This window comes from Hemicordylus capensis, chromosome 3 (genome assembly GCF_027244095.1).
Source record: "Hemicordylus capensis ecotype Gifberg chromosome 3, rHemCap1.1.pri, whole genome shotgun sequence".
Lineage (NCBI taxonomy): Eukaryota > Metazoa > Chordata > Lepidosauria > Squamata > Cordylidae > Hemicordylus > Hemicordylus capensis.
This window is the reverse complement of record NC_069659.1, coordinates 252,322,200-252,334,210: the sequence shown is the minus strand read 5'-3', so window position 1 is coordinate 252,334,210 and position 12,011 is coordinate 252,322,200. Positions and strand designations below refer to the sequence as shown.

The following is a 12,011-nucleotide window of genomic DNA, read 5'->3' as shown; positions in this document are numbered from 1 at the left end:
CACTAGTGCTTCTCACAAAGTGCTGGTGCTGCTGTGCTGCAGACTAGCACAGCTCTGCGGTTTGTTTGTGGGGGATGTGGTTTTTTCCAAGAAATGCTTCTGTAGGTCCCAGAGGGTTGCACTGTCCTCCAGGTTGCAGGGCACTTCTGGGGGCAGGAATGATAGGCGAAAACTGTCTCCTCTCTTTGAATGTCCATACTGCATTACATTCAGCATGCAGGACCCATGCTTTGTTGAACATGCTGGTGCTCCCTTAGTCTACATGTGAGCCAATGGCTCTCATCATGGCATGAGCTTGGGATAGCTGGCTCTCGGAGATCAGTTACTACAAATAAATCTTCTATATCATGCAGCCCTATTCACATATTTTGTTCAACACATTTACAGTCTGTGTACAGTGTATGCACGTACAGTTATTCACATACTGGACTGGTTCAAATGCTAATTTGCTGGTCATACACATGGGGATAAGGACATGGGCACATCCTGAACATGGACTCTCCCTCCCCACTCCCTTCCAGCATGCCAGGTTGCCTTTCACTAATCATGTGGGGCAGTAGTTATTCCAAAATACTCCTCTACAGATGGCACATATAATAGCTAATATTTGGAATGCATGTAGAGGACCAACCTTCAGCCTCATGTCCCATGTGATTAGGGAGAGGTGCCCCAGCCTGCTGGGGGTGAGGGGAAGGATGTGCATGCTCACAGTGCACACATGTCCTTATTCCATGTGGCCAGCAGACACATCTTATCTGTACTCTGCATTTGAAGGTGTGTGCACTGGTTCACACTTTTCAAGTATGGAAACACCTATATCAGGCAGCAGCGATATAGGAAGATGCTGAAAGGCATCATCTCATACTGCACGGGAGATGGCAATGGTAAACTCCTCCTGTATTCTACCAAAGAAAACTACACAGCTCTGTGGTTGCCAAAAGTCGACATCGACTCGACGGCACAATTTTACCTTTCTGTATGAATATATATACTGTAATTCACACAAAAATATGTACATGTGTATGGACACTTGTATGCATATATAAAGTAATGTCTGAATAGGGCTTTGTGTGATCTCAGACATAACAAAGTGTCTTGTGGCACCTGAAAGACATTATGTATAGCAACAGCTTTCATGGACTACAAATGCATCAGATGCATGCTGGTTTGTTCACAAACTTTGATTAGAAAAAGCCAGGATTTGCTAGGTTAGGATGAGAAATATCAGCTTGTTTCAAACTACCAACAGACGTGCAACACTGTCACCTCTCATGAGTGAAGGGAAACGGGGAGTGCATGGGCCTGAGTCACTACTAAACCATGAATAAACCATTTGATTTAAACCAGTGATTTATAAACTGGTCCTTTTCTCTCTCCTAGTGACTTAAATGTGATTGAAATCAATAATTCAAATGTCCTTGATTTAAAATCAATCCACCTTATCATCAAGTCATGAGAAATCAATTGTGTGTGCATGTGATATACACAATACCCCACTATTTTTTAATACTCCTTTTGCAACAGCCCCAAGACAGCTAATATAAACACTTTAAAATCATAATGAAACAGTTAATCAATTTCCACAGTTTCACTTGTTATTAAAGTTTACTTTAAATAAATTTAATTTATCTAATAAATAAATGGCCACTGCGCATGCACGGAGGCCATGTGCATGCCAGTGTCATGTGAGGGCAGCTTGGGGAGGGTGCCGCCGGTGCATGAAGATAGCGGAGAGGAGTGCTGGCAATTCAGGAACTCGCAGTGAGCAGTGGAGGAGCAGGCATGCACCTGCTCTCCTCCATTTTAAAGGTGCTGGGGATGAGTTCTGAATTGTGCTGTGATTCACGATTCCTGCATATCCCCACTTTATTGGGATTCTAATTTCCTAAGTGCAAATAGGCTAGCCAAAGTGATCTATGAGCTGCATTGTTAATGTGCAGAGCATGCAACACAATAGCTGGAATGCTTTTGTAGTCATTCTGTTATTAGCAGTAACAATATCTTTTAATCAATGCATAGTCATGTAGTTTTACAAGCACACATCCTAGGATTGTTATTAGCCCAATTAAAAGGTGAATGTGGTATTTTCTGTGGAGAATTCAATGGCCTACATTGAAACCTAAAATATGATTGTGATAAGGGGACTTGGGTGCAGCAGTCTAACAAAAATATCCTTTCTAATCTGGAGGTGCTGACTGACATCCAGACTAAGGACGTGCTTGTGCAACAAAGTTACCCCAGTGCAAGATCATGTCTCTGCAAAACATATGAAGCATGCCAGAAATTGCACAACTAGTGCAAAACTAGTCTAGAAAATAAATTCCAGGCCGGGTGCAACTTGCTTGTGCAACAGCCCTGCACAAGTGCAACATATTCTTTAAAGTAATTTTTAAATTATAAACACATTTCACAAGCAAGACTTCCACTGATTTGATTGGAAATGTTATGGTCTACACCCGACATATTTCTTCCCATTTGTTTACAGTGAACATTGTGCAATTTAATTAACAGCGAATTCTAAGCTCTTTAAAGTATGGAGGATAATAAGACTTACCAGTAGATACAGCACCTAATCTCTAGACATACCACAGAGTTTTAATGAAAAAGCAGTGCCCTGAATACAAAAGGAATCTGTGCCATCTTGAAGTGACATACATACAAGCTGACAACATATTTTTCTTACTCCTTTAGGTATAGAAGAAAGTAAAGCCTCTTTTATATCTGCTGCATTTTGCTTCAACTGGAAATTCATAAATTAGAATTCAGCATTTTTACCACCAGAAATTAAATTGGTTTAATCATTTTAATGCTTTATTACTGTTATTATTTTAAATAATAAATTATTGCAAATAAATAAATAAATACAGAGATAGGGACGTATGAAGCTGCCTTATACTGAGTCAGACCATTGGTCCATCTAGCTCAGTATTGTCTACACAGACTGGCAGCAGCTTCTCCAAGGTTGCAGGCAGGAGTCTCTCTCAGCCCTATTTTGGAGATGCCAGGGATTGAATTTGGGATGCTCTTCACAGATGGCACCATCTTACAGTGCTCACATGTAGTCTCCCATGCAAATATAAACCAGGGTAGACCCTGCTTAGAAAAGAGGACAATTTATGCTTGCTACCACAAGACCAGCTCTCCTCCCAAGATAGAGTGAATAGCCGTGACAACAATATACAGTTGTAACACTATGAGGCTCTCCACACAAGCAGTGTGGAAAGCCCTACTGCGCTTTGTAACCCGCTCTCCCCACAGATGAGCAGTCGCTCATTGCTGGACAACTGGTCAGCTGCCCACATGTCTATCAGCTCCATCATGGAGCCGGTAGGGGCTGCAGGGATCAGGGGCCTCCCACCCGCCGGAAGTTCCAGGATGGCCCGTGTAAGTGCCTGGGGCATCCTGGGGAGCAGGGGCGTATCTAGGATAGGGCAGGCAGGGCACGTGCCCCGGGCACCACTTGAAGGGAGGGCGCCATTTCTTAAAAATTTTTTAAAAATTTTTTTAAGGCTGCTGAAAACAAAATGGTCACCGTGCATGCTCAAATGGCCTCTGTGAGGCCCTAGGCCATACCAGGCCTCACAGAGCCCTTTTGAGCATGCGTGGTGGCCATTTTGTTTTCAGCTGCCATTTTTTAAAAAAAGTTATTTTGAAAATTGGCCACCGCACATGCTCAGATGGTCCCTGTGAGGCCCTAGAGGCCAGCTGGGGGAGGGGGAACCTTTGCAGACTTCCCCCCACAGCCTTTAGGAAGCCCCCCCAAGGGGCTACAGGTAAAAAAAAATTTTAAAAAATTAATATAAGTCACTGTACACATATTCATATGACTTGTATGAGAGCTTCAAACTTGTATTTTTCAGCTGATATTATGGTAAAGTTATCTGAAAGATGGGTGTCAGATGTTTGGACAGGGGGCACAATTTCAATGCTTGCCCTAGGCGCTATTTTCCCTAGATACGCCTCTGCTGGGGAGACCCCCGAGACTGGGAGGCTTGTTTTAGCCTCCCAGCGGGGGTCTCTTTGCAAGTCGGCGTGGTGTGGAGCCACACCGTGGCGACTCACAGTTAGGGGAACAGGGTTAGTGGAGTGCTCGCTCTGCTAACCCCATTTAAGGAGAAGGCTTCTTTGGTGGGCTAGCCACCAGAGAACCACCTGGCTTGCCCTTGAGCCCAGTGGTTCTCACGATGGTGGAAAACCAGGCTGGGCTCTTTTAGCCTAGTTTTCTCCCATCATGAGAATAGCCTCTTTGTGTAATTAAGCACACAATCATACAGAGCACAATCCACCGGGACGTTGCCCTTAATAAGCCTACAACTGGAATGAACAGAAGCTGTGCAAGAGCACTACTGTGGCCTGATACCCTTTGCTATTGCTTTGCTCAAAATGAAAGTATTGTATTAGTACTCTAGAATAGGATGTTGAGTATGTTGTTAGAATTCTATTGCATCCACCACGCCAACAGTGATAAAACCTATAGGAAAAAATACTTGTGTCAAACCATAGCGTTGTTGATAATCTGTACAGAGCCCACTATGCACATGGTATATACAGACAACCTAGTTACTTTTGAATCATACTGTGCAGAGATTACAAACATCAACCTGCAATAGAGTGGGTAGGGGGGTGGAACTGTGCCAGTCCAGTCCTAAATCCAGTCCTAAATCCAGTGCAGATTTAGACAAGCTAGCTAAGTAAGCTACAGCTTAGGGCCTCATATTATGAGAGGCCTCTGAATTTAAAAAATGATAAAAATACATAGCATATTTTCATTTAAAGATGAGTTCTAAGACAAGTAGGCTTATTGCAAGATAAGCGGTTCTGTTAGATTATTGGTTTTTCGCTGCATTTTTGCCTAGTGAAAATAAAAGTTTATTTCTATTTTCATTGTCCTTTTATTAGAATAATAAAATATTTTGTAACGATATGGCGCCTTTTAAGCCTGACATGGCTTAGGGCCTCAGCACATCATAATCTAGCCTGCATAAATCCCTTCAAAAGCTTTCATTCCAAGAAAATTGTTTCAAATATATTGCCTCCACTTTATCATGTCCCTTTAGAATTGACAAAATCACTTAGGGAAGACCTGACATTTCAAAATCCTACTGGTAAACGAGTGGGCAAAATTTGCATGATTCATCAAGAGGGCTTCTTTTCCATTCTCTTCCATTAAACTTGCTGTATTCTGGTATGCTAATGGTGGACCCTCCAGTACTCACAACAATGGTTGTTTCCCTTTTTACAGGTGAATGAAAAAATGGAGTGGAACAGAACCAAGGGATAGACGAGAACGGCAGGTTCTCTCTGCTTGGGATTTTACCCCTCTTGTCACTCTTTCTCACGATGTCAAAGAAGGGTGCCACTGCCAACTTTCGAGCTAAAGGAGAAAGACCTGATGCCTTAGCTTCATTGCAAGCTGCCAATGAAGAGCTCAGGGCAAAACTCACAGACATTCAAATAGAGCTTCAGCAAGAAAAGAGTAAGGTGTGCATCTTTTTGTTCCCCATTAATCCAAATAAAAGTTATCTTCTTACATAGACTACGACATGGTGGGGTGAGCCAGAATGCACTTGAGAGCCATTCCATAGCCCTCTTCCAATGCAGAAACCACCATGCCATTCAGTATATTTCATTGCTGTGGGGTCATATGACACTTTAGCCCTTGTTAAAGAGAGCATGTGTGTCAATGTATTTGATTATTCTTTGTAATACATCATAGCCCTAGATCTGTACAATCAAATTGATCATAAAATGTTGGAGTAAACATTAAACAAGGATCCTCCTCTTAATATTACTCTTGTGGAATGAAACCTGAAGGTTATTTAGATCCATTCTTTATATGAATGCACATTTTGATGAATTATTTAATGACTTCTCTAATTGGTCCCCTATGGAGGCAAAAGCAGCTGTATTGTCAGCATGTACTGTACACCAAGAAGTGAAGCTGCCAAGATGGCGGGGGGGGGGGGGATGGCATAAATCTATATACAATACACATTAAACAGGCTGACGTGGCAATTTATATTGAGAACAATTTAACTTTTAATTCTAAAATTAAATTATCCACAGTTACTGTGTGGGTGACAGCCTCGAGCTTGTATTTGCTTTAAAATAATCTCACAAATCTGAAGACAAATTATATTTTGTCAAAGCTTTGCTTTGCATGGAAACTCTGATTTTTAATGAGATATGGAAATGGTGGCTAGAAAATTGTGCTCCCGCTGGATTTCCTGCCTGAAATGAATTGTACGGTTGTTCGTTGTATGGTTGATCTACAGCAGGAGCTCTCAGAGATCCTTTAACTGCAGATTCCTGGATTTAACCTGGATAATAATAATAATAATTAAATCACATCAGGTTATATAAAGTGCTCTGTCACCAAGCTATGGTCCATCCACTACTGAAATTACACCGTATATGGAATTAGAAGACAATTTGGAAGTTCTTTCTTGGATGAGACTTCTCCATTATTTTGACAGAGGCCAAATGTGTTTAGATAAGACTAGCAATGTCACAAATACCTGCAAATCACTTTGAAAATTCATGAATTTCCCCAGGCAAGTTATGCTTTTTCTTTTCTAGAAAAATGAAAGCCAAAATAATAGCATTGCCTTTCAGTTACTTTACAGTGTGATAATACCCATAATAAATATTTTTCTTGGTGAAATAATATTACATGCATGTTTGACAAGTGTTAAAATTCTCCCCTTTTCTTTCCATGAATTATTTTTCACTTCAAATCATAATGCTCTTTTCCTCTTGTGAGCCAAAATTGAGATGTGAGCCAGCCTTATTGGCTAACTGCAGATCATGAGGGGTGTGCATGTGTAGAACTTGGAATTTAGTTGTCAGGATGTTTGGACTTACTGAGTTTTAGCTTTAAAGTACTTTATTATCCATAAGTTAAGTCTGATAGCAAGGAGAAGGTGAAAGTGAAGATGGGAATGCCAGGTACCAGGAGCTCACAGAAAATATGGACAGATAAGACAGTTGAGAATGCACAGACTAGTGAGAGGTGAAATTTTAAAACAGACTGAAACACAGGCTGGAATATAAATAAATATTGTGAAGGATAAATTGACAAGTTTTAACAAAAGGGGACTCCTGTGAGAGAAAAGAAAGATTTGTCAAACATAGCTACAAAAATGCAGAACAATTTATCGGATCACCCAGGTATCATGAAATTGAAGAAGACCTCTTAGAAAAACAATTGATCAATTTTCTGAATAGTGAATAATATGATTAGATAAACACACTAGAAAAACACATCAGGCGGTTGCACATTTTGTAGAACAGAACAGAAAGATACAACTGAATATTATTTGCATAAAAATAATACTGTAAACCAAATGAAGAACAAGAGAACCAAGAGGAAGAATATATAAGGGGAGTGGTGGTGGTGGTGGTGGGGGGGGGGGGAGAACAGTATCTTAAGGTACAAGAGAAGGAAGTGAACCAGTGGCAACACTCATTAAATACCTGTGAATAGTGGGCATTTCTGTGACTGGGTGCCTTAGCTTCCAGATTACAGGAATGCCCACATCATAGGTAAGGAGTTCACATCTTCAGACAAATGCCACAGTAACAGTGAGCAAGCAGTGTGGCAGGGGAAATGAATGATAGGCTGAGATGGGACTTCTGGACCCACTTCCTGAATAACTGAATAGGGCTGGAATCTTCACAGCTGTGGCACTGAGATTGTGAAAAACCCTTCCTACAGCGGTCTGAGCAGCCATTGCTGCAGTCAGTGATTGACAACTTGGCTAAATTTACTCAAGAAAATACCCTTGAATTTAAAGTTAAGGCCTGCCTAACTTGACCTTTTAATTTCTATGAGACTTCCTTGAATAAATTTAGTCAGGCTGTGTCAAACCCGCTGGTCATTTCAGCTTTTAAGTGAGCAGCAAAGTCCTCGCTCTTTTAGCACGTGTTTGGGCTAGGGATGTGGAAACCAGTTCGGTTTGATAGCTCGATGTCGAGCTGAACCCCACCCCCACCCCCAGTTTGGTTCAGCCTCAAGCCAAACCCCCTGACCTATTTGAGGGGGTTCAAAGTTTTAGATAGATAGATAGATAGATAAATCAATTTACCCCCTCTAGGAGGCGCAGCCGTGGCGGGTGTCCGGAGGTTCCCCTCCCTCACCGGCCTCCATTATTACCAGAAATCACCCAGTTCAGGTGGTCTTTGGCCCATTCCGTGCCTGCCTTTAAAATGGCAGCCTCAGTGGAGGGCAGGCACAGAACAGCCACAGCAATACCACCACCCCCGGCGGGGGTAAGTGTGTGTGTGTGTGTGTGTGTCTATCTATCTATCTATCTATATGAAAAACTTTGAACCCGCCCAAACTGAACCAAACTGGGGAGTTTTGAGGGGGTGAAAAACCAAACTAGGCCAATTGGTTTTGTGCACACCCCTAGTTTGGGCTGGGGGGACAACTGATTTGTATTGTTGCTCTACTAGTTTTAATATTAAATTAGTCTGCATTTTTGCTGTGACCTTTCTTATCTTATTCTGTTGTGCTTTCAATTATTTCATTATTGTTTTTAATGTGATGTTGCTGTGCCTTAGCAATCTTCAAATTAAAATGTAGGATAGAAATATGTCACAGAGAGAGATTACCAAAGTCCTGGGTGTATCTACTGTTGAGCAAATGTGTGCAGTGAACACAGGCTGCCACTAGGGGGAGCTGCACCTGACTTTCCCTCTTAAATTATAATTTCCCAATAAGAATAAATGGGAAACACAAAAATATTAATAACTCGCAAATGGCTTGGCATAAAGCTCTGAAATTGTTTCTGCATTGTAGTATTAGATGTGTTGATGTTCAAGGAGATCAGTCTCCCTGTTGATTTTTAATGAATTTGTTTAAAATATATAGATATATGTTAAAAGTCATTAAAAATCAACAGGCAGACTGATCTCCTTGAATACCAGCACATTTAATGCTACCATCATGTGTTACTCACATATGAATTCTGAAAACTTTCTGCCCATCGATTCTGGAGTTACAATATGGGGTGCAAAGTAAAGTGTGCTATCAAGTCGATTTCAGCTCCTGGCACCCCCAGAGCCCTGTGGTTTTCTTTTGGAGAGGTTTACCATTGCCTCCTCCCAGCAACCTTCTGCTTGTTAGTTAAGCATTTCCCCACTGCGCCACTTAAAGTGGTCTAAAATGGGGATAGTACTCCTTTTATAAGAATCCGAGGAGCAGCTTCCTGAAAATGAGGCTTGAATGATGGACAGAGTGGGGGATTCAGTTCCACAGCTTTTGATAGCTTTCTACTGCAAAACAAAGCAGTTATGATACTTTTGAACATCTTTAGAAGCTTTAAAAAATCATTAAAAAGCAACCAATATCCTTGAAAGTCTGCACACCTTCTATTCAATGGTTGATCTGAAAAAGGCCAGTGGGCCAGCAAAGAAATCAAGTAGCCATTTACTTTGGCAAGAAAGGACATACCTCTTAAGGACTTACCTCCATGTTGGTAGTGACCGCCTGTGATCTTTTATACTTCCTCCTTCCTGAAACAGTGCAACAATGTGTATAATCATAATTTTTGTAACGAGTTTGTTAGTTTCTAAAACTGATTGAAAACCATACATTTCAAGCCAAGGCATTCCCTACTAATAAAGCACTTTCTGATGGTGTTGCCTCTTATTTTCTAGGAAAGAAACCAAATGGCTGCTTTCTTTAGCAATAAAGGAGGGATGTGCCAGCCGGCTCAGTTTGAGCTGGACTCGATGTTGAGTCAACTCAGCTTGACAGGTTTGGGGTTGAACTGGGCCCGGTTCAAACCGAGTCAGCTCGGAGCTCAACTGGTAAAGGGAAATCCGGTGATGATTCCCTTTTACCAGTAAAGGGGCAGGGGGGCTTGCCTAAGGGTAGAGCAGATGGGAGGGGAGTAAATAACTACTTACAAGTGGTGGCATCTGTGGCAGTGGCTGCGGGATAGCATTGGTGGCTTTCACCCTACCTCCATTAGCCTCCTACAGAGCAGGCAGGGCCGCCGGTGGCCAAGTTCCTTCTTTGGCCCAGTTCGGGCCTCTGTGCATATGTGGAGGCCATCTTAGTGACCCTTGCACATGCACAGAGGCCATTTGCATGACCACGGTATTTGCATGATCACACGCATGCGTGGAGGTCACTAAAATGGCCCCCATGCATGGGCAGAGGCCCAAACCGGGCCAAAGAAGGCCTGAAACAGACCACCTGCATCCTTGCCTACTCTGGGGAAGTCCAGTGGGGGTGGTGGGGTGCTGCTATTAGTGATGCTAATAGTGATGCTATTATTAACATTATTAGTGATGTTAATATCTGAAGATTTTTGCTTCCCTTTTTGCTGAAACAGTGCAACAAATTATGTTCCTTACCTTGCATCATTCCTTAATATTTTGTCACAATTATTGTTATAAATTTATTTGCTTAAACTTGATGGAATCTATTTTTCACTTTTCCATATGATTCCCCAAAGCAATGTTGTCTTATTGTTCATTTGTCTGTAGTTTCCTGTTCAAGTTGATCTCTTTCCATGGTGAAGATTCCTCTCCAGGCAATGTAGTATCTTTTACCCTACTGTCTCCAGAATTAAGCCTTGACAAAGGTTATTTACAGAGCCAAACAAAGAAAGGAAGTGAAACAATTTGGCATTTCTGAAATACTTGCCTAATCTGCTGGATCACTTTGTTTCCATCTGCCTCCATCCAGTACAAATTCCTGTTCTAGAATAGGACCTTTCCTAGCAGCCTTACCACTCATTTGTATATTTAAAAGGGGCGCAACTGGTTTGCCATGATTATCCTATCTATTCTTGGGACAGGAGGAGGGAAACCAAGCTGCCCCTGTGAGATGCTGCTTCTTCTCCTGAATCCTCCACACCTTGCTGACTAAAGCTTGGTGATGGAGCTTTAGCCATTACCTGGGAGACAATGAGCACATCATAATAGAGACACTACAGGTGATGTCATAATTGCCACCTGCAGAGGTGGGGGTAAAGGGTCATCTCTCAGCACTGGGGAGAGATGCAGTTGGTGTGCACCAATCTGCATTATAAACTTATAAAAGTTTTTTTTTTTTACCAGTCCTAAACAGAGAGTTCTAACTTGGAGGGAGTGCAGGAAATTCTCAGTATTAATCTTTTTGAGTTTCCCATTCATCCTTATGGGGTAATTATCTGATGGGGCCCATGTTCAGTTCTTGCACACAGGCCCTTCAGGGCTTGTTGTGCCACTGACCAGAGTATTTATATGTTTTATACACCTAGGAAATCTGTGGCTGCATGAGACCATTTTCATCGCTGCATGAGTGTGTGATTCAAGGCATTATTTATTAACTAACATTCCAAAACATATATTCAACCCAATATAGTTTTAAAATAGCCCATAAATGTCAGACAAGGTCTCTTTATTCATTTAATGAATCACCAGGAGTGTGTATCCGAATCAACCCTGGCGATCAATGGGGTGACAGATGTCGCAACCAGATCGCCCTCACATCCAGGAGTGTGTATCCAAGCACTACTGGTAATTTCTCTGGAGCTTCACAAGCACTTCTAGGATAATTGATGAGACTATTTCCCCCGGAAATTCTTTGACTGAGTGTTTCTATACAGAAGGAAAAAACAGGAAAGGAGACAAATGAATTCAAATACAAATGTGTTTTGTTTTAAACTGTGTATTCTGACCTCAGCCAGCCCTCCTAGGAAGGGGGAAAGGAGCTTAGTATACTTTTGACCAAAGCAACAAGAGGCTGCCATCCTGACTAATGGTGGGTGTGTAAGTTGCAGCTAGGGAGATGCAGTGGGACCACCCCTCCTCAGGGGCGTAGCAAGGTTGGAGTGGGCCCAGAGACAAGATTTTAAAATGGGCCCCCAGTGAGTGCCACAATAGAACATCATCCTAATTTTTTTTTTTTTAAGGTTTTTAAATTGTGGATGATGCAAGTCATTTAATGGTACTAGTGAAAGACATGCTGTGCTGGTAGCTCCAGGTCTTAACACTCACATCAATTTTGGAGG

At 41.9% G+C, this 12,011-nt stretch overlaps 1 protein-coding gene and 1 long non-coding RNA gene across 25 annotated transcripts in view; one reads left to right on the top strand and one right to left on the bottom strand.

Moving 5' to 3' along the window:
* JAKMIP3 (Janus kinase and microtubule interacting protein 3) overlaps window positions 1-12,011 on the top strand; it is a 248,090-nt gene that overhangs the window by 99,574 nt on the left and 136,505 nt on the right. For 23 of the 24 annotated variants that reach the window (XM_053310606.1, XM_053310607.1, XM_053310604.1 and 20 more), the window contains one exon: window positions 5,243-5,481. In XM_053310606.1, coding sequence (XP_053166581.1) covers window positions 5,341-5,481 — 141 coding nt within the window. In that variant the 5' untranslated portion in view covers window positions 5,243-5,340. Of the gene's footprint in view, window positions 1-5,242; window positions 5,482-12,011 lie in introns of those variants that run through there. The other variant, XM_053310623.1, reaches the window with a different exon arrangement.
* On the bottom strand, window positions 6,085-10,863 carry LOC128351244 (uncharacterized). The gene is made up of 3 exons (XR_008319661.1): window positions 10,657-10,863; window positions 9,473-9,515; window positions 6,085-6,320 (listed from the first exon to the last, which is right to left on the bottom strand). It is a non-coding gene; the product is annotated as an uncharacterized LOC128351244 (long non-coding RNA).